The sequence below is a fragment of the Linepithema humile genome, chromosome 4 (assembly GCF_040581485.1).
Source record: "Linepithema humile isolate Giens D197 chromosome 4, Lhum_UNIL_v1.0, whole genome shotgun sequence".
Taxonomy (NCBI): domain Eukaryota; kingdom Metazoa; phylum Arthropoda; class Insecta; order Hymenoptera; family Formicidae; genus Linepithema; species Linepithema humile.
Window position 1 is genome coordinate 24,523,695 of NC_090131.1, and position 24,222 is coordinate 24,547,916.

The following is a 24,222-nucleotide window of genomic DNA, read 5'->3' on the forward strand; positions in this document are numbered from 1 at the left end:
ACAATATACGTAATCAGTTGATTACGAGGAAAGGATTAAAGGAAAGTTCGGAAGCAATTAAGAAACAATAAGTTTTCTCGATGTTATTGTGCTTGATAAGTATTGAATCTATGATCAATAGAGATAGAATATTAATCACCAATTACCGCAAATAAGCTTTTTAATTAAAGTCTTATATAAATGTTTTTAGATAGCAGTATTTTTATACCAATTTTCATTGCGGATTATATCTAAGAGCCAAGGTAATTAAACAAAAAAATATGCATCAATATCAATAAAAGAAATCAAATTAAAGCCTTGTCAAATATCAACAAGATGCGACAGAGTTGCTAAAAGTTAAAATACGAATTCCAATAAGAGATTTATAAAATAAATCTTCACGAATAAATAATCTATCAAAATATTCAGAATATTGCTGATTTTTTCCGAAAAAAAGTGATGAGTGAAGCATATTTTTAGTGAAATATTTTGAATAAATTAACTAAAGCTATTCTTCATTTGTGCGGTAATCAATTAAGATAGTGTAAAAATTATAAAGACTCCGATAATTAACAATCAAAATAAAAGATAAGAGAGGCAAAAAAAGCTACTGCTAGTTATTCGTGCGTAGCCTTGTATTAAGATAAAATCTATAAACATTTCAGCCTGTCATCAGGTCTATTTCAGTGTCAACAATAACGCACGCAAATTTTCAAAATAACATATAACGCTGCAAAATAATAAATAAATAAATACTACTTGATAACACATTTACATAATGGGCTGCACAAAACTGATGATAAAATTTAGAAGATTAGTCAGACATTTCGCAATAATAAAACCAGTGTGTTCAGAAAGAATCAGTGAATAAAATAGAAGTCAGAAGTATAAAATCAGATGTGTCCATGTTTAAAATTAAATTATAATAACAACGTTCTTGTAGTAGCTAAATGATGGGTTTATTGTCCGATTTTATCTTTTATTTAAATTAGTGTTTTACATATTTTGTATTACTATATTATCATTTTTATGTGCATGTTCTCCAAGATATATAATTTTAAATTCTATGAATATTTTCGTAGACTAAAAATAAATCAATCGATCGTACACTTGAATGCATAATAATACTAAACTATTATTCAGATTTCGCGACGGTTAGCACGATAGACACAATATAATTGCATATCTCGATCTTATAACGATTACGAAACAAATTGTAATAATGACGGAAATTACCGTTTGAACTTCCTGGTGGTTATATAGAATATATTGTTGTTATACGTTATGAAATAACGATCGCCGTGGCCTCTTATCATAAATTGCGATCTCGAAATACTGCTGGCGGATGAAATCGTGTTAATTAATGCGTACCGCATTGTGAGGATTAATCGTCGTTCCAGTAAACGACTCGTTAAGTTAGAAAACGAGTTTCTTATATCGCTTTCTCGAGACAGTATCAGTAGAAAGCCATAAATGCTCAATTTTTCTTGATTTCGATGACGATTACGAGAGAAAAGGCACCGAAGTCAGGAAGTTAAGCAATCTTAGCAGTGGTATACGTAAATTTATAGCGTGCTACATCAAATACGTGCATAATATAGCTGAATGAATTCTCAAATTGCTCAATTATTATTATGAATATATTATAAAACATTGCCCAAGTGTGTTTGTAATGCGTTATTGTAACAATATTTTAGATTTAGACTAATAAAGTAAAATTTTTTTAAATAAAAATACACTGCGATGTTCAAAATCAGTATGGTTTACATCATCGAAATATAATGATTTTTATACATTATTAATGTTATCATAATTTTATTTTTAATTGGCAAAAATATTTATATATAATTGATACTCTCTCTGCATGATATTCTAAATATTTTTAATTTAATGCTTCCCGTTATTTAGCTTCTCTCACACAAAGTTGATCAAATTTGTTTGTATTTTCTTTTTCATACACGAAATCCAATATTTTATCGCAGAATCTGAATTAATTAAAATAATGAATATACTTACATCGAGCCCTTGGCTACCGTCATACTGAGATTCTGTATGACATGGTTTGGATTCTTGCTGCTGCCGTAGATTTTGAAAGCATGCCTGACGCTGACCGCTTGCTGACGATTCCAGGTGGGATTGTTCAGGCCCGGTGTCGCCAGGACGGTGCTCGGCGTCACCGTCAGGTCTACGTTACTGTCTGCGTTACCCTGCATCGTCGTGACGTTCGTGAGATCTTCGGCACCCGCACTTCCGTCGCTGCAATATAAGAATGAGCATTACGGTAATGCGAAATTACGTCGCGGAGGATGTTACAAATCACATGCGATATCTTGTGCAATTTTGTACGATGCGATGGTCGGCAAAGATCTCTATGTGCAATCGCTTGTAAAGCACTTGTAAGATACTCGTGTATCGTTGCAAGTTATAATGCAAACACCAATTTGCAATATCGAAGTAGCTAATTGTATTATAGTTGCAATAATCGATTATGAATTGGTTTTGTTCCTTAAATAAAATTCTTAATTATTTTATTATAAATTTCTGAGTTTGTGAAGTATAAATTTTTGAAGTAAGTCTCTAAAATGTAAAATTGTTTTCTAAAATTTTATTAAAATAAAGAAAATTGCAGTACATCGGCACATTGCCTCGGTACGGAGACCCTAAAAAGCGCGCAATTGCGCGTCTGCGGAATTACCGCATATTGCACTTGACAAAAAACGATTCTGTAAGTCTCTGGTGCAGATTGCGCGGCGTTGTGTGCGTATAGAAAGAACGAGTTGTGCAACACACAGGCGTGTGGCTTTCTTTTTGCTGACGCGCGCGTGGCAATTCATTGGGCAATACGTCGACGCTCGCTCATGTGTGTCATTAGTGTGTAATACAAGTAAACATGTGAACATGTGTACACGTCTGCACAGATGCACAGATGCATTAGATGCAGAATACATAATGCTCACAGACATTGAGTTCAGCGGTTGCAATGTGGCATGCGCGCGTAAGTCGAGCGAGCGTAAATTCTTCCACTTCTATTTCGCTCGTAATTTCGGTGATCTACTTCGCGATTTCCCTTTCTCCAGCTAAGCTTTCGCGAGAATATGAACATTACGTCTTCCGATTTTCATAGCTAAATCGCGATAGAACGCAAGTCTCATGTACATTGGAGCAAGTGTATCTCTAGAGATACAAAAATTTAATCTGCATCTCCGTCTCTAAAAAATTATTACAACTAAAAGATTATAGTAATATATTATAAAATTATATTTGTTGTATGTAAATTAATTATAAATTTTTAAATTTATTGTTCTTCTTAAATGGATGATTAATAAATGATTATTTTCTAGGAACAAGCTAATTCATAATTTTAATTACTTGTGATTCATTCCTTTCTATTGTATGTATTTGTGATTCAATTCGCTCCAAATTGATTATAATTGTCATTGATAAAATATGCGGACTCCCATATTCGTTTATTAATTATGTTTGTCTAGGAAAATGTTTTCTTGTTGTTGAGACGTCGACAGGATTTTATTCTTTTTAATAGACACGATTATCTATCAAAACTGGATATAGTATTAGTGCAATTTTGCTATCGTTACTTATTGCGCAATCTTAAATGGTTGAATTAATTCAAGCAATCGATTATCGAGTAATCATCTATATAATGAATATATATCGTTATCTCTAGATTAATCAAAGAAACTTTCGAACATATCTCAGATAAAAAAGATCAAGAGACAGAAATGCATAACTAATGCGATATGCAAGCCAACGAATTCTAAATCACTGATTAAAATATAATTATTATCATTTCTAGTTTATAGATAATTATATATTTATTATAATATATAAAAAACAACAAAATCTTATTACAGAAAAAACAAAAACAATTGGTTACGTGATTTACAGACACGTATAATATATTGTGGCCTTAAGAAATTCCTCGTTGCAAAACCCCCTTTTTCTGAGTTTTCACGCATGCTTTTATTGAGTTATAAACCACGCATTATTCACGTGAAGGGGAATGATTTAGCAATAATGCAACATGTGTAATCATTCTGAGTTATAGCCGTTGGCATGTGTGTTACCTCGAACTGTGCAAAAACTGTATCGCGAGTCTAGGGAAATCGCGGTAAATGCGTATGCTAATCCGCAATTGCATGCGAGAAATTTCATATTGTCTGCATGTTACATAAAATAACATTATGTCGTAATAAATGATGATGATAAATACTTAATTTTAAATATTCACAATTAATGTCAATTTAAAATGACTGGAAAGAAATATATACATATATTAGAATTTTAAATATTAACAATTAATGTCAATTTAAGATGAATGAAAAGAAATATATATTAGAATTTATTATTAATATTCCGTGCAATTGTGTTGAATGATCAACTTTAATTGTTATTATGAATTTTCAATAATTCTATATCGATTAAATAAAGTATAAGAAATTTCTATTTTATAGATAATTGTTGTGAATAAGTATTAACGAGAGAGAATAATATTCGTAGAACAAAAAGCACTTTTACTTGGTATACTTAATACAATGTATTTAGAAGAAATAAAGTAAATACAATGTTTGATGCACTTTAAGTGCATGTGATAACTTATACGTAGGAAGAACGATAAAATTAAAAGAAGCTGTATGACGCAATCGCTTTCCGCGACTCTACTACTAAAAACAGAACCTTAATGATGCTGATGTCGCGGGAAATTTAACCTTTCATCAATAATTATATATTCATTATATCCGCATTATGTCAAATTATATTAATAATTAATTTATATTGCAAGATCGTATGTTGTGAATAATTTATAGTTGCAATCAAGGAAAGTGATGATTTTTATTATTATTGTCACTAATGCAAATTACTTTTCTTGCAATTCGTTAAGAATAATTAAAGAAATATATCAATCTTAATAAATAAAGTATATGAAAACTAATTAGCCCGAGAACGTGAAACACAGCGTTCTGACGCCAATGTATACTTGACGTTAATTATGCGTAACAATTTCTAACTTTATCAGGAATCTGTGACTTGTAATGTTAATTGCAGTTTTCTTGACTATGTTTCACATTTTTACATAACTAGGTATTTTTTGTTATAAGTTATTTTAATAATTAGATATGTGTGTATGTGTATGTGTGTGTCGCTAATCTTTTTAAGAACGTTCATAGTAAACGCTCACTTCTAATTCTAGCTTTCGCAAATATTGACCTCATATTATCTTAATATTTGGACAATTATCATATGATGTATTGAAAATGGTCAAAAAATTGACCGAAATGTTTATGTAATAATAAAAAAGATTGTAACAAGCGACAAACACCCGGCTCCGATTCTTAATATAATTGATTTAACACGCGAGCCTATATATTTATACAATTTATACTTTCTAAGAACGCATTTTTATACTTGATATACATATTTCTAAAGAATTAAATTTTTAATAAAAAAGCGGCTGATAAAATAGAAACTATGCGAAAACTATTTTATAGAACCGTTTAATATTAACGTGAAATAATTTAATTAATTTAAATTTTGGATTAAATTTCTGGAAGAGAACAAAAATATGTAAAATTTGAATCAAATGTGCACAGGTAATTTGATGTACACATAAAATTGAAATAAAATTAATATGATTTTATTTATCAATTTAATAACAGCATTTTCTCGCCTGTAATAATATCTTAGAAACACTTCTGTCGCAATTTTTATCGCATGTGAGCGTTGCAGATAAATATATGTAAATTGTTAGCATGACGGTTTTAAATGTAAATGCATAGGCGTAATGCTTTTCCGAGATACGTATTTTATACTTAAGTATTCTGCTAATCTCTTACGATGTGGTTTCGATTGCGGTAAATGGCTTACGATATGTGACGTTCAGAATGCGTACGAAAAAGAAAGGAAAAGATCGGATCAGGCGATTGCATTGCGCAATATGTGCAGTAAAATGTCTGATATTGCAAAAAAGCAACATAATAAAGATGAAAATGCTTCTGGTATATCAATAACTTGGTCGAATGCTTATTATTTTTATAATAGTAAGTAGGTCAGTTTTGATAAAGTATTGCTTTAGAATTCAAGATAGAATTTTATTTATTACGTTATGCAAATTTTTGTGTTGTGTAATATGAGAAACACTTGAAGAATTGAAGACCACTTGAACACTTGAAGAATTAAAATATACACACACGTATATAAGATATATTTAGACACACATATTATAACATGGCGTATCTAATTAGAAACAGAATCCTGAATTAAACTTTCCCGCATCAAACTTTCTTGCACGATTGCGTGCATGCGTGCGTTGGTAAGAAGTGCAGCCGCAGCGGTAAAATGTTACGTTGCGACAGAGCGTGTATTTAAAAAAAAAAAAGAATGTGCCGGCGCACTTTTTGATTCTCGCCAATCCAGTTGTAACAATCAGAACGAAATCTGGGAATCAAAATTTTGGATATTCTCACGGTGCACAAAAATTGATCTGATCGTAATTAACACGACACTAATAATAATAATTAATGCGTGCGTGAAATCCGACCATTCGGAATATTAAAAGGTGATTACATTAAGAGACGGTTGCAACAAATAATTGTGTATAAAAACACCTTTGCTGATCAGCCTGTTCTTGCAATGCAATTTCGGTGACCAGCATGGAGTTCGATGGTATGTCGCCGACTCGAGCCGCATGTCGTATAGCTTTTTTTGACCTAAAATGGTTAGTGCGTCGATACGCCTCTCAGATAAAGAATTTGTTATTAAGTTACATCAGCAATTACTTTTATTTTAATCGAGAAACAATCGAAATATGTCAACTACAATGATTTCAATTTTTTTTTATTTGAGAAACGATCATTAAAAAATCTTTCGTATATAAAAGCGAATTGTCACTTGAATTCATTGCTAAAAATCATGAGCAAAATAAGGATTCTTTACCGATTAGGTCGTTGTGTGAGCTCGATGGCAGGCAATTGTAACATTGTCGGCAATTTGTTGCGTCGTTTGTGTCGCGTAATCGTCTCGCGACTGCGAAGAAAAAAGTATCCATTGCGGTTACAAACCATTATCTTTGTGTAATTAATCTTTGTATTCCTCCGACCTTCGAATTAATAAACATGATAAATAATTAAATTTCTTTGGAATTTATCCAGTTCGTTTGTAAAAAAAAAAAAAAAAAAAAAAATAAAATATTTAAAGTATAATAATACTTTTATTATAATAATTTTTTTTAGACCTAGATTAAATTATTTAATTTATACGAGAATCATTGTAAAATTAATTGATGATAGTTAACATTTTTTATCGTGTAGATTCACGTTTATTGAATAAATCTCAGCTTAGAAGCTTAATACGCATTTAGCGAATGCAAGATCGTAGCGGAATACGAAGATCAAAACATTAGGATTATGCGTTTCGATAAAATCATTGTTACCTATCGTGCATTCGTGATGCAAATTTAGATCTGGTCGTGGGCGGGCACGATTTTATGTCCCGTTTGCGCCCCATGATTTATTATATTTAACCTGCGAGAGAAGAATATATTTTCATATATACGAAAACCGTAAGATCAAATTTAGAATCAAGGTGAGCGTGCATTTAAATTAGCTTTTTTATTATGCAAATATTATGCCATTCTGTTTCAGTTGTATTTTTATTATTATAAGAATACATACAAAAATGCTACGAATGCTATGAATTTAAGATTATTTATCTCGCATTTACTGTTGGATAAAAATATGCACATTTCTTTGACGTTGAAAATCTTATTTGTAATCTAACGAATCAAAGTTGAAAGAAAGAAAACTATGAATAAGTATAAGTTTCTCTATTGGTTATGATTATTCATTGAATAATGCCACGTGCCTGAATGTAAAGTAAACCATAGTGCTTGGTAAATCGATTACTCAACTTACCAAGGTTGCGTTTACTCTTCTTTAGACTTTAAATCGTTATCGATCAGAGCATTGGTATTTGTTGTTTGAATTAATCATAAAGTTTACAAAATAGTTAACTCGGTAGACACAGAATTTTTCTAGAATAAGAAATTACTTGAATTTTTTAATCTATAATTTTAGTTCATACATTTTGCTGTATTTACGCTAGAGAATTAATATTCTTTAATTACGTTTCTTTTACACCTGTTATAAAAAGTCAAATGCTATTGTGAATTATTACAATTCGCGATGCACGAAAAACATTGATTAATTCATCATTGCGCGGTCCATTCGGCAGAAGCATAAAAAGACGTTTAGAAAACAATTGCGCATTGTATCCACTTGAATAAATATGTACTATGATCGAATTGTAACGTGATTCCTGACTAAACTTGATCGGTCATGTGAATTGCCATGCCGAGGCGACAGCGAAGGTTGACAAGATAGTGTAGATGAGATTCTTGTGTAGTATTTGCGTCGGGAGTTCACCGTTGGTGTCGTTAATACTGCATGAGCTTAAGGCGATATGGTCACGGTCGCGTAAACCACTTATTCATCCGATAATCCTTCGACAAATAATCGCAAAAAAGATTGTGATTTTTTTACTATAAATTATGTTCTTGTTAGTTTTATTTATAAAAGATTGCGATAAAATATATTAAAAATCTTCTCACTATATACGTTTAAATGATATTTACATATAATTTGCGTAATAATCAGAATGTCTCGATTTATCTTATTTTGAAGCGATGAAATATTTCCTTCTTTGCATCAATCATCGAGGAAATATTTTTACTATCAATCAAATGGTATTATTTATCAATTGATCATAGATTTGTTTGCTCCTGTAGATCACACACAAATAAATAATAATTGTTAGTGATATTTCAAAGTGCAAAGAGTAAAATATTTTAGATAAAATATTATTGACAAGTGGCATAATTTTTTCTAATTAATTTTACAATCTTTTCATGAAAAATTAATATTTATTTATGTCTTCTGGAAAAATTTGTTCACGGTTGCGAATTGCACTGATTCAGAGTATAATCACGCACAAATCTTTGCGGTAAAAAAAATTGCGCAATAAATAAACATTTCGACGAACAAACGTGCAAAGGTTGTTCTCTAATCAGCCAAGGATCAATAGAATAATTTCAATCGGTTGCCGGTTGCATGTAAAGCGCAGTCTTCAATCATGTCAAAGACGCTCGTACGCACTTCACTGCAAGGCGAGGAATATGTACTGCGTGTATCGCTCGGCGCGAGCATAATTCTCACATTCGTCACAGAAATTGTCTGTTACAAGACGAGGAGACGCTACCATTTAGCGTAAACCGTGTTATAAACTAATCCGCGATAGCCGCAACTTCGCGGCTTGATTAATTGCAAATCAGCCACATCCCTTAGTGCGGTTGATTCCACTGTGACATGCGGATGCCGTGTCGCATATCATTATCGCTATGATTTATTGCCGTACGATCGCAACGTCGTAATTACGTCGTAATCGCGTTAAATCCGCCCGCAGAACGCCGCCTGACGTATGAATGACGAGAGGTAGATACGCGATTTACCGTTCGCAAAATGACACTGAAACTCGTACGACAGTTGTAGATATCGATTACGCAAACGTGACGTTAAGAACACAAGCTTTAGTCGTCCTCATTTAGCGGAATTATATCCCCCCCCGACGGTCGTGATACTTATTGGACATTGCTTACGATAGTCTTTTTGTTATTTTTGAAATAATTTCTTATTTCATTTCAGTGAAGATTTGATAAATGATTAATAGCCGTCCGTAAGCTTCAGGAATTTAACTCTTGCTACTTACTGTTCATAAATGCTTAACAAATTAATAATAATCTGTGTTAACAAACTGGCAAGATTTTAAGCAAAATAATCTGTGCATCGGAAACGAACGGCGTTCAAAGTGATTACGATAATGAGAAGGCTGCAGCAGATAAAAGGAGTTCAAACGAGTATACGCTCATCTCGCTTAGAATCTAGTTTACTGGAAATTTGCAGTTACCTTGCATTCCTTGCAAAGTCGAACGCCTTGGGGATGCCTCTGATTCGCGGGGATCGTTAATTGCTCGTGGCTGAAACGGGATTTTCAATTCGTCGTGCAGATAATTTTCATCCGCCGGGAAAATAGATTTAGCGGCGGAAACAGATGTTGAGCGTATACAATAATCGATGAAGAGGCGCGTATGTAAATTTTACGAAGTAGAGATTAGAAAATGGTAAAATGTAGAATTTTTATATGATTTATTTTACGCTTGGCTGAATTAAAAAAAATTCCGAATAAAATTACGAGGATATTATAATAAAAAAATTAATTAAAAACCGTATATTAATTCATCTTGTGTAAAATATCCGTGTAATATCTATGTATATCCGATTGACGTCTTCGTATCAAGTAGTGAAGGATTCGCAATTTGTTAGCGTGCTGTTACGTTCGCGAAGATCTATTTCGCTGACGTTGATATTTGCTAACATGTAGTACGCATTCACTAATGTCAATGAAAATGTCTGCGTGAAAGCGAAATGACGCTTAGTATTCAAAAATCGGAGTGCAGATGTTGCACAATGCGACATTTGAGGCAAGGACGCGTGTGGAAACAGCAGCCTCCTTGTTTTCTGGGCCATAGTCGAAACACGAATGTGATTCATCCCTGCTTTCCATATTTTATTTTATTCCTTAGGCGCAAAAAATAGTCCACGCTTGTTTTCTTCAACAGTATCTCATCTTTTTTTTCTAAGTCAGCCGAGACTTCAGAAAAACCCTTAAGTATAATAATATCTTATTTGCATAATTAAATAAATGAGTGATATAATACGTTAGCACAAAATATGGAAATGTGAAATCACACACTTTATTAATAATAATCTGTGTAAAACATATTTTAAAAAATCTATCTTTTTATCTACCTTTTTACATTTAGATTGGAAATCTCACGAATTATAATGTGGCGTTTAATCAAGCGACAGAATGAGCGCGCAATTCGACTTTGAAACGTTTTTGCGAAAACGAACGTAATTAAAGTCTGTCGCGCTGGGACGGCATTTAATTAAAGCGCAATTACTTCGAACGCGTTAGATGACGCACGTGTCACAGGCGCACTTGCCATATTTCACTGTTTTTAGACGTAATTTGTAAATGGAAGGATCATATATTTAATCCATCTCGCTCAACTTTTCCAATATAAACGCACATCTAATTTCAGCAAAAATTCATTTGTTAATTGACTCGTCTATTTCCACGCTTTTTTTCAATATCTTTCATCGTACAATTAAAAAAGATCGTAAAATTAAAAACGGCAAAGTCTATTTATTTTGTTATTGCACGTTGGTGCATAATTAATGCGCATTTATACACGAACTGATTTAACTTTAACAATTTTTTATTACACTTAAGAGATGTTTTACCGCGCGAGTATGTGCATCAGCAATTTCGTGACGTTTGATGTTTGACGGCACGTGCGATGCTTTTAATTATGCCCTTGGTCATACAAAAAAAACCTTGAGAGATTTTCAACAGATATGCGATTCCAATCGTGCCCAAAAATTTTGCAACATTGACGATCGATGCTCGTTTCACGATCGATTACGACACACACACTGGCTAGTAAGCATAGCATTAGTAAAATCAGCATAGCTTTTGTTAGAATTATGTAGAATTATATAAAAAAAATTAAACACCAAATTATATAAAGAAAATGTCCTTCAAATATGAAACAATGGAAGCGAAACGATCGTTCTTTATATCACATTGTTTCATCTACATTTAGTTAGTACATTTAACTCCTAATTAACGACCTGAAGAAGGTTAATGGAATTAGTAATGAGGAGTTTTTTAAGCTTATTACTTTTTTATAAAATTTTTTTGAATAATATTTTTAACACAATATTAATACTTTTATTGTTTGTCAGGATATAAAGACAAACAAAAAAAAAAACAAAAAATGATTGCATTATAATTAATATGTTTAATTATTTATTTGTTTTTTGTATAAACAATAGCCAGGAAGTATTATTCAGATTCTTCCTAACAAGAGAAACTTCATATTTTGCCGTGGATTAATGCATTAGATAGTATTGTAGCTGCGATTAGCAGATAATATGTCACCTATAACATCTTCATCGAGTTCTTAAATGTCCATCCACTTAATAAACTGTCTGAGTTTTATATACAGAATTGATATTCCGATGATACATAACGTTATAAAAGATCTGTAACGCTTGTGTAAGCAATTATTGTATAATTAATATTCATTTCTTGCAACCTTCATCGTGCAAACAATTGATGATACGCGAGCCATGCGTTATCTGTTTCAGCGATTTTATAACTTTGAGACGTACGTACTCGCGATGCTTATATAATTATAACGTAACAACGTTATTTTTTCAACGAGAGAGTTGCTTATTCGACGAACCATGTAATCGCTTTCGTGTAAATGGAAAGGTATTTCAGGAGGAAATACCGCCGACCTAAATTCAATTCGGGTGAAATTTTATGGGCGTGGAATGATACGCGCTCGCGATGCCCACGTCAGTCATCTTAAACTTAGTGACGTCAAAAGGAGGAAATTACGGAAACACGCGCGTAAATTTCACAACTTCCGGCAGCGGGAATGATTTTTTGTTAACAAAATTGTTTCGTAAAGTTGACGTCTTAACTGTAATAGAAAGTATATTATCAGAATAGAATAATTAGAGATAGATAAATGTAATATAAATTTAAATATATAATAAGTGTAAATATGTGACACAGCTGCCAAAAAAGTTAACAATGTTTCTCCGACATTGCGAATCGTTCAAGCAACACCCGTCCATAAGCCCATAAACATTTATGAAGTTTCTTTTGGAATGATAATTTCGCTGGTATGCCTTCTTATTACGGTATGTTTATGCGTTACATACGCGCGTGCTTTACGAGCTTACGTAAGTACCGTGTACACAGCGTTATTGGTTTTGCCAGTGACGGAATCAGACCTCGTAGTTTAGTGAACGCCCGTGCCCGCCGCGGAACCGCAAGCGCATTTCCAAGACGTCGTTGCACCACTTTCGCTTTAAAATCGACACCCGTGACCGACCTTGGCACATTTCCCAACACGACGACGCGCTTCTGCTCGCGATATCGCATCGCGCGATTTTTAAACGTGACTGAAATGACAAGCGTCGCGCGATGACTGCGACCTTCGCTGGGTCGATTTCTTCGTCCTGCCGTTTGTTTCTATGTCTCGTCTCGTAATCGCGACGGAGCGATCTTTTGTCGCGATTCCGTTGTCATTTCTTTGGGGTCGGCTTACGCGACGACGGCTCCCTTGCGCAATGCGAATCGAAAAGTCGTAGACATCGTTTACGTTTGCAATTATCTTCTGTGATTGATTGATCATCGCGAATGCTTATAATACTTCAAGATCAGCGAAAATTACGTAGTATTTCTTGATGTTATGCTATTAAAGTAGATAATTTGCTTTAATGTTTAATTAATTATGCTGACAAAGAGTTTTTTTCTCTCAATTATCACTGCACAAAAAATATCGATGCTTATTAATATTTATCAAGCAATATTAAGTTATATTATTTTAATTAAATAAAAATCAAAGTTTATTTTATTTAGGCATCAATATTTTTGAGAAAGTACCGAATATTTCAACATTTAAATCTATGCCAAATAAATAAAATCATCAAAGCTTTTGATAAACTACGTCGAACAACTGTACAAGCAAAGTATCGATACTTCATTCAACTTGAATAAAGACATTCTTGAAGAGATCGAGTCTCAATAATCAAGTTGTCGATTTTCGTTGCATAACATGCATCTATTTTTGCAATGTTCGTAACAACAATATACATTACGAGCTCCTTTTTTACGCGACTTTTTCTTCTCCTCGATGATTTCAATCACGTTGTTCCGTAACCTCTTTGGGTTATGAAAAATCACGTGGATCGCCTCCAGTTACATTTGCAGACATGTAAATACTCTGATTTTGTACTTTAAACTGTGCTGTTTTTTCGAGATTCACACGCTTTTGTTCAAATATCGTTTGATTCTTTCGTGGTGGATGGTAATCGTTACGGCAATCAATGTCGCAAACAAATAAAATCTTGTAAAATGAACAGTACAATTAATAGATAGATGTATTTCTCGGAATGCACAATCTGTACGATTACGAATATTCCTTTTTTTTTGAAGATTTAAATTATATAGTAATGCAAAAAAAGAAAACAAGTTCAAATTTCTTTTATTAACATTATGACTTGCAGCATGAGAGAGAAAGAGAGAGAGAGAAAAAAAATTATCTTAAGCATGTTTTTATGTAAATAGAAGTTTGATATGATTATTATTGTTTTGCACTATTATTTGAATTAAAAAGTAAATTAATCCTACTAAATATTATAAATAGAGCAATTAAAAAAAAAAAAATACCGTCGATTCATTATATTGTTCATAATCTAATCATTATTTTATTAAATAATCTAATTAAATATATAAAAAATTTATGTATCAATTGTGTTACAGTGGTAAATTTGGATTAATTTCTGTTTAATGCAGTTTTCTGCACTGTTAAAAGCAATTGCTGATGTTTATTAAAGAAAAGATTAAAGAAATATAACTGACTTCTTATTGGTAATAATTATATCTTATATCTTATAATTATATCTTATATTAAAATAATTATATAATTATTATCAATAAGATATAATTATTACAATAATCTGCAATGTTAATCAGAAAGCAATTAAATCGTTATAGAATATATTGGCGAGCGAGATACGCAGTATAATTCTGACAGATCGACGTGTAAATGATTATCAATTCACGGACTATTGCGATTCATCATCAATATGTTATCACTAATTAAAACTTGGTAAAAAATCATTTAAAATTTGTTAACAATCTTAGCTTTTTATATGTCAGCAAAGACACTCATTGAAGTGAATCGAAGGGTTTTCCAGTGACGTCATAAAGCGAGCAGCTGCATTTAATATTATGGCAGATAGGGATTTCCAAGAGCTGCTGGTAAATCCTTCGTATGATCTTGCTTATTTAATTCCCCTGATTATATATGTAGTTCAAAAGTGTGATTCATATTATACAATGTAATTGTGATTCACATATTGTAATGCACATGTGATTCACATAGTAAGATAATATATCGAATAAATAGAATATAATTTAAGATATGTCAAAATTTTAAAACAAATCTTATAAGTGAAAAAATTCAGATTTTCTTTGGAGAAATAAATAGTTTCAATAATAACAACTCGATACTTAAAGGGAAAATTACACGACTTTTCGTGTTCCGGTCTTTCGCTCATATCTCATATGCGAAATCGTTGCAAACAAGATTCTTAGATCCCACGGATAAATAGAGAAGTACGCGCAGAAAATCGCAGTCATCATGCGCAACGAGGAAGCGAAGGAGAATTGGGCAATCTTCGGGTTTTTTGCGAGAAAGCGTGCGAACGCGCGATCGTTCTGTTGGTATTTTCATGCGATGTGCCATCGTGCGTTCATCCGCACGGTTTCGTGCGAATTAACGCCCGCGAATTAATCTCTCGGTCGTTTCATAAGCGCGCTTCTACAAGCCCGAGCGTGGCGAATTAGAACACAATTTTTCAACCGCTCTCGTTATTGCATAAGTGACGTTACCATTACGTTACCTGCGCAATTTATCGAGGGATGACGGAATTGTATTCTCATTTTTTATTGTTGCTGCTATTATTTTAATTAGTCTGACATAATTTATATAATTTCTCTAACGCGTTATGTGTATTAGTGTTACATAAGTATGCTTTATTCTTTTATAATAGAACTTTTTCTACTTAGAATTATTTCATGTCAATGGAAAAATGTGCTACGATATAAATGCGATTTGAAACTTGCTGTATACTAACTATAATGAGTTCCGTGGAAAGCATTAGAGATGAAAGTTATGACACGACTGTTATTTGTGACCTTACGGAGTCGCATCGCGAGAGACGAAACAATACTTTTGCCGCGGGCGCATTTAACTTGCATTTTCCTTCTGCTGTCTAGAAAGTGTACTTCTCTCGGTCTTTCACATCGCGGCTCGATATTGTCGTGAGACTTTACGACGTTGTACGGCATTATACATTACACTCTCGTGTTATGCGCTCGTCCATTTCCGTATATCGAGAACGATTAATTAATCCGTTGAAAATTTTATGATGATTAAAACGCATGTCGGTGCGCTCAAGAAGAATTGCAATTTAGATTCTCCAAAGATTTATAATCGTGAGAATATTAAATATCAAATAATTGATTAAATTTATGAACAATTATTGTTTCATATAAATTCAACAATTATTATTTAATATAAATTCTAAATATGAATTTCTTACTTGTATTCTTGCTCTCTAAAATCAAATATGTTAAATAAGTCAAATTAAAAAATAAAAAAACAATATATATTATATTCTCAAAAAAATTTTGTAGAAGAAAGAGAATTTAGAATTTTTTTTTTGATACAAAAAGATTCAAGATGTCAAAGATTCAAGCAGCTAACTTTTGCGTCGAGGATCTAAATGGCTTTTGAGATTCTCAGATGCGCTGTCTTTTATGCAGCTTTACGGAAATCGTAGTTTTATAGAAAATATTAATGCCAGAAGGCAATCTGCACGGCGGAGAAAAGCTCTTTGCGCAGATATTAGGAAGTTGGTATTCTGAGAAACGAGAGATAGGAAATGTTGACGCGCGTGTGAAGATGTGCTCGAAGGCGGTCGTCTGCCTCATGACGTTCGATTTCACTGCGATGTGTGTTCCGGTATCATCAGAACGCGACTCCCGTTTCTTCTATTACGTGAGGTTGACACGGTGTGAATATTCCGCGCGTCTCCGCGACAATCGCATTGTATGTATATGCGCATGGGCAGATAGCTGTGATATCAGGATGCTCCTTTTGGAATTCAAAATCTCACAGTCCAATAAAAATTCAACTGAGATCGAAAGCGAGCCAACATTCTGCGATGTCCAGAATGTGAAAATTAACATTTTATTGTCATGAGAATCTAAAAATCAATAATGATGCATTTCTCAATAATGATGTAATGTGCAGTTTTTAGCGTACAAAATTCGAGGTGAGAATGGACACTCTAAATACAAAATGTACAAATTCTTCAAATGTTCAAAAACAAAAAGATTAATAGAATTATTTTCTTTCTATTTTCTCTCTGTATTCTCTGCAATTTCTAAAGTTTCTATTTCATTATTGTGAGCTCAAAATTGATCACCGTCGGATTGAAAGATTCAAACCACTTTCTCGCGTGCGAAAAAGTTTTGTCAATTTGAAGAAAATTTCACTCGGAGTAATTTGAACAATAAACTCAGAATATGTGTGTTACGGAGTCAAGAAAATTTCGTCGGTTTCCATGAAGCATAAAAATTGACAGGAGCGCAGCCGAGCGTGTCTCTTTTTTTATTAGCAATTTTTTTAAAATTATGATACTTAGCGACTTTCGATCCATCATTTTTTTATGGAGATTCGTCGGCGTTTTAGGGGTTTTCTCAAAGACAGGATAAACACATATGTTGGCAGACATAATGGATTAATTGTTTAAGTAATGGACATTGTTTAAGAAGATTTGAGTTTCTAGGAAGTAAAGATTTGCAAAAAGTATTGACTTTATTTTCGTTACCTGCGTAGTTGCGAGCGAACCAGCAAGTTGCTTGTTCGGCTAAATGTGCCTATTATGCATCTCATCCTAATTAGAAGTTTTTTTGCACAAAGCCAAATATTTTATCGATTCTTCTTTTAATAGATGTACGATTGATTTATTAGTAATAAATTAATGAATTTAACATGAGCCTTTTGCATAAAAAGTTAGTCACGCCTTGTTTGTAATATTCAAAATGTCATGATAACCAGTTCTCTTTGTCCAATTCTTTAATCTTTCAAGTTAAAAATATCTTCCTGATTAAATCAGAAAATAACCTCTAGTTTCTCGGTTACAAATAAACAACTTATAAAACATTTTAGCTATAAAATATTTTAGTTACTGAGGAATATAGTACATATCACTAAAAGAATAATTGTGTTCATAATCATTAATTACTGAATAATAATTCACAATATTATTCAGAATATTAATATTCTCTCAATTTCAAAGCGCATGACAATCTTGTCAATATTTTTATAAATTATTTCCATAATGTTTTAGTCAAAAATGATTAAAAAATCAAAATTTTTCATTAAAAAATGTTTTTATTTTTTATATTCTATGAGACTTGCTGAAGCAATAAGCTTTGCACCCCGAAGCGTACCTTTCGCAGCTCCGCGGTGTAAGCACCGGTGTAGCACGAAATTCCGAGATTTTTCCTGTCCTCGTCGAGAGGTTCCGTTCAAAGTTCACGTGTAATTCTGACCGGAAACCGGTGTTGAGGGACGTAGATGAGAAGAGTATGCGACGACCGACAGCATCGGGGTGTATTTATCAGTTGATAGTATTTTTCTCTGACACACTCTGACACACTCTGACACTCTGTTCAACACTAAGCACCACGAGAGGAAGAGCCGGAAACTTTGCTGTTCGAAGAGCTAGTCGATTGATCGCGAGACAGAAGAGCGGTCAGTCGATCGAACGGTACCGTACTCCTCCGCAACTTTCGAGTCCTGACGCGAGACTGAGAATTGAACGAACGGGGCCTACCGCGACACTCGGTAGCGCCGTCGCACTTACACTTCTCTCCTGATAGACTTCCCCAGTCGTCTCTCTCTTTAACGAACGCTTTCCCTCCACGGTGAGCACTCCTCATCACCTTCCCTCCACCTGTTGCTCCCTAGGGTTTCGCCACATACCGCGCCTCCCTCTTCGCCTGTGCCCGCAACTTCATCGGCTTCTCGTCGACAACGCTTTCGGCGCCGATTTTTTCTCCTGACTTCCGATTTTCTTGGAATTTCCAGCCGATCACCAGTTGATTATCGCGGACTTTTATCTATTAATCGGAATACATTAACCGGGATTTTTGCACTCGGGATCTTGCTTCTGGTTAATTGACAAGTAAAAAACTGAACGGGAAAAGATATATATAATAAAATGTTATATAATTGTTAAAACTAAAAATTTTGCAGCAAATTATACATTTTATAGTCAATTAAAAAAATTTTTTAATTTTATTTATTCTAGAAAAAGAGTTAAAATGAAAGAATTTTAAAGAATTATTGACATTATAGAAGAATAAAGGATTATTCAAATGAAAATTAATACGTTGTTTCTAATGCATCCTAATTTGCATAAACAAATTTCTTTACAGTACTACAAACATAATTTAATTTTTTTTATATACATAAGAGAGATCACTGCGTTCAATTATAGATATCCGATAAACATTGCTAAGTGCAAAAAAGAATACCTTACTTTGCAAGGCTGTACTTTACTAGCAATTTACTCGTTAATTTAATATTACTTGCAATCGTACGATGGAACTGATTCAAGAAGTGGATCCTACGCTCAGCAGGCGCTTTCGCTCATCTCGACACTGTAGTTACCTCTTCCCATCACCTGTTGTTCACTCGCGAAAGGCCGTTCTTCGGTGCACGTCGATCCGGAGATCCGTTTTGGCATCACGAGATCGCTTTCTCCGCTTCTTCTGCGCTTATACCGTCGATGCCGACTCAGCATAAACTTCCTTCTCTCAAACTTATATCAACTTCCGTCGTAATGCCTGACGTAATTTCGCGCGTTTGATTTTTATGTGACTGCTTCATATTATCTTGTTAATATCCTCTCGCGGTTTTTCATTTTAAATTTGCTATCTTGGTCTTTGCTTTCTAACGATTCTTTCTTCTTGGTACTTCTTGCTACTTGTTTCTTATGTATTGCAGTCTTTTATTATATAAAGTTTATATCATAAAAGCAATGTTTTCTTTTCACGAGGATCCATCAGAATGTAGGCTATTTCTTTGTGACTCGCGCACAGTTTATAATTTTTTTATCTAATTGCTCAATTTCCGTTTTCAATTTTCCTCTGTTAAAGCATATACTGCATCCTGCATAACTTTTTATCTAATTATTGGTTAATGGTCTTCTGACGATGATCGTTAATTGAGCATGAATCTTAATTCATGCATTTATTTCTTGGTTTATTTCGGCGGCTAGAAAATTCTCGTTATCCTGTATTTTCCAATTTTGGTGTCTCTTCGAATAATTCGATGGCGCGTGATCCCAATGTTTAGTGCAAATTAGCGAGCACATTGCAAATGACAAGGGCACAAGTCGCCGGCTTCCTTAGCCCGTTTGCGTATAGCTTAATTACTTCCGGCAGTTAATTTGATAAAACATCTCACTATGCCATTGTCATCGTCGATAATAAGATACTGAAGATTCTTTCGATGTCGCGTGACGTTTGAGCTTAACGAGAAGTACATACCAAGCGCAAGCTGCGGCGATATAATAAAAAAAATTCTTATTTTTTTAGCTTGCAATTGTTAGATCTTGACGAAAACAGAACTCTCGGGATTTCAAGTACACTTGCTTATCCATAAAAATGAGAGAAAAAACTTTACCTTAACAAAAAATTTTTTATAATGGTTACGCTTTGTGCAATTTATATAAGTATAAAAAGTATTTTGCGTGAAATTGCTCTTGTGTAAATTTGTTCTCGTATAAAATTATGTTTGATTAGATAACAAAGACTCGTGTAATTTAAACGAGCGATGATTAATGCGTAGGCGAAGTTTGATTTCTTCCTGTTAGCGTGAAAAATTCTCTTTGCTCGTTAATTTAGCGGCGAACCGGGAAATACGGTGAAAGGTTAACGACCGTGGAAATCACTTAAATCCTGCGGTTGTACGCGACTTGTGGATAATATTCTGTTGACTTGTTTTAAGCCGAATAAGAGGCGAAATTTGTCGAACGTCAAATCAACGGAATAAATCGAGAACAGGTTTCTATGCAATTTGCGCTTTGTCCATTGATGTCACAGAATTTTTGATAAATTCCGGACAGCATCTTACACTGATGATTAATAATGTCAGCTACATCGATATCTTTTGATTAATACCATCTTGTTGTATCGATTTTATTTTTTTTCCCACTTCTGCATATTTTATCTTTCGGTCAACATATATTATTAAGAAATTTTGTTCTAAAAATATTCTTCCTTTAAGTGGTTTACATTTATTTAAATTTCGTAGAAATGTAATATCATTTCTTTAATGATCTGTCGCGCTCGTGTCTCTTTTGTTGTGTTTTTATCGTCGTAATGGGAATATTTAATTTTTCGTCGAAGAGATTCACAGAATAGAATGTCACTATGCATTCTCATTTAGTAGCTTTTTTGTCATGGTTGGGTTGCCGGGGTGAAGAAAACAACATGCGTCATATTACTGGGAGATATTGCTCGCACTCAACGACACGTTTTGAGAGTCAGTTTAAACTTCGGAATATCACGAAAGAATCTTTCGGCAATCTCGTTAGTAAAATAGCCGCGCTATCGTCCACGATGATGGTCTTTCACCTTTTTAGATCTTTTTTCGCTGCACGTGCAGTCCTCAGTGATTATGTCTCGCACGGAGGTCGTCAGAGCTTCCCACATGCGCTTAATATATGCAAATGACATTCCTATGCGTTTCCCCTCTCGGAAACCGTTAAAAAAAGAGAACGGTACAAATCAGCGACAAAATATTTATAAAGGAAGAACCTTATTAAAATTACTCATTCTATTGTTAAGTCCACTTCAGACGATTTATAATTCGCGACAGAATTCTGTGTATAATTTTATATGCCGTGTAATACAAAAAAGTATTTAAAAAATCAGAATGCACGTGTATAAAATATATGTTAGCGTATGTGTATTTCGATTTTTTAAATATTTTCTATTACATAAAATTATGAACAATTTTGCTCTGGAATTCTTTCGCAAATTATAAATCATCTAAAGCGAGTTTAAGTTACACTTCTGAATTGATTTAATAATTTAGTTGTCACGTTTCTTACAATCATTAATCACGTCTTTGATTTTCATCAAAAGAAAGAGTAAAAATTAATTGCATATATTATTTGTTACACTGTTGCATACGTTCCGCGTTAAACTGGCTTGTCATGTGTCTGATACACAATGGCATGCATATCAAGACTTTGGCACGCATTACTAATTCTTCCGCGTGCGCTTCTCTAAAAAATCATGAATGATTCCGTGAATAAAACACTCTTCTCAATAAATCTGTATTGCAAACAACAGATAAAGTAATTGAATATCTGACGTGCGTATTAAGTCACCCATATCAAGCCGTCATTTTTTATATCTTTTTGTGCTTTACAATATCGCGCATTATCGAACTGAAAACAATATTGCTTCTGCGACTCTTTTTTGTATTTGCTATGCAAATATGTAGATATGCGATTGTTCCAGCGGCAATTTTATTTCAGGTCAAGAAGTAGCAACCATAACGGTGGTCAAGTCAGTCTGCACTTTCCCCAACATTGCGCAACGTAGCCACAGCACCTGACGTAATGTGAATCTGATTAAATAACCGAGAGTTATGAATCTTTCGTTTTTTTCTCTTTCTGTCGAAAATCGGACTGCGCCAGCAGCGTGCAGTCGCGGCCCGTAGTCGAAATCGAAGTTTATGATAATGAGACATGTTGCAAGAAGAAACCGGATCATGATCGTTGATACCATTATTTATTTAATATCCGAGAATAATTAGACGACGTAATCGTCACTGCATGTATTAAAGTTTGTAATTCAACTTCATAAATTATAAATTTTACAAAATATTGCATATGTTGCAATTATTTCCGATAGATGGCTTAGATTTTCTGTATAATTTTCTCGTAAGAAAAAGTAGGCTATCGTGTATTTGCGTCTTAAGAAATTACTGAAGTGTGCAAGGAAATTGAATTTACATTACTATCAGCTTGCATCAACGCCGATGGCCTTTAAAGGGCATTGCTCCTGTCATTTGTTTTTGTAGAAGTATTAATAATTAAGCACAAGGACGTATCGATTGTTGTCGATTGCCAAACAGACAGCTGCACAAAATTACATGCATTAACGTATTTCGTTACAGTCGTCGTTGGCGTCCCGTTTGGAGTTTGCAATGAAGGAAGCATGATTGTCTCCGGCTGGCTGACTGGCAATAATTCGACGAGAAATTTGTAAAGCGCGATTTCCGGTTACGTATACAGTCACCTCAAAGTAGGTGCACGCTGCGCCGAAATGAATAATCATTTACTATCGCGAATTTAAAATTGTGTCAAATCTAAAAGTACATTTTTGTACAATACAATGTTTTTAACTCTTTTTTGATTTTGATTTTAAATTTGAATTGTGAATTAATGCCTGAAGTATTGATTTGGACGTGTTGTAGTACGTTTATGATATTCGAGTAGTACAGTCAGCGCTTAAGCCGCCTTGCTCTTTACAAAATCTTACCTCATACTGACGTTTGTGTAATTCAGTTTTAAACTACTTTCATATCTTTCACTTTATTATATAAAAATAGATTGCGCAAGTAAACTATTTTTATAGATTATATATATATATATATATATATATATATATATATATAAATAACTTCTATTAGATTAGCGATATATTATTAACTTCTAAACTTTAAAATACATACTGGAATGTAATATTAAATAGAATTTAGACATATGATAATATGTAATTAATTATGCTACTTACCATAAAAATAATGTGCGGAATATGTGTTTTAGAAATTTGAACGGAACGGAATCATGTGATCGGGTCATATGAACGTGACGTCACGAGATGTATTTCGTCTTCGGTCACTAGTTCGCGGGACGACGGCGGAATAGAGTGAGAGCTTGCGTTTGTTGCGTGTTTTTTCCTTCGAAGCAAGTTCCACAGACGAACAAATATCGGATGTGTCGAATCCAGCGACGGGCAATCATCGCGAAGCGTTACCTAACGCACACGGTCGGTTAGCAGTTTTTCGGCATTCGTGAAGTCAATCGCGTTCGTCGCTTTATGGTGGGAGCGCGCGAGCGTCGTTCTGCGTTTCCCGTTCACTATTTTTCTCTCGAAGTTGCTCCGCGAACAAATAGATAATCAGGTGTATCGAATCTAGCGATAGAGAATCATCGCGAAATGTTAGCTGGCCTGCATGATCGTGTGATTAGCAACCTACCGATTGTTCGGCAAAGTGATCACATTCGTCGCATCATGTCGAATCATTCCTACTGAAATTAGCAAGTAACTGCATGAAATTGTCTGCGTCTTTTTCGTAGTTTGCAAACATACTCAGAAGTGCCGATAGTGTCGCATCGTGCAGTGGAAGCAAATTGGCGCGCAATT

The 24,222-nt window shown here is 33.6% G+C and overlaps 1 protein-coding gene and 1 long non-coding RNA gene across 5 annotated transcripts in view; both read right to left on the reverse strand.

The window, feature by feature from the left end:
• The window catches only part of snu (snustorr), a 49,905-nt gene that overhangs the window by 12,028 nt on the left and 13,655 nt on the right, over nt 1-24,222 (reverse strand). Inside the window, exons 1-6 of one of the 4 annotated variants that reach the window (XM_067354417.1) lie at nt 8,418-8,500; nt 7,908-8,026; nt 7,427-7,517; nt 6,931-7,020; nt 6,603-6,704; nt 1,996-2,235 (exon numbers count right to left, since the gene is read on the reverse strand). In XM_067354417.1, the coding sequence (XP_067210518.1) occupies nt 1,996-2,235; nt 6,603-6,704; nt 6,931-7,020; nt 7,427-7,500 (506 nt within the window). In that variant the 5' untranslated portion in view covers nt 7,501-7,517; nt 7,908-8,026; nt 8,418-8,500. Of the gene's footprint in view, nt 1-1,995; nt 2,236-6,602; nt 6,705-6,930; nt 7,021-7,426; nt 7,518-7,907; nt 8,027-8,417; nt 8,501-18,219; nt 18,597-24,222 lie in introns of those variants that run through there. The other 3 variants (XM_067354416.1, XM_067354418.1, XM_012367429.2) reach the window with 3 other exon arrangements.
• LOC136999764 (uncharacterized) lies at nt 8,418-8,713 on the reverse strand. The gene is made up of 2 exons (XR_010890082.1): nt 8,627-8,713; nt 8,418-8,533 (listed from the first exon to the last, which is right to left on the reverse strand). It is a non-coding gene; the product is annotated as an uncharacterized lncRNA (long non-coding RNA).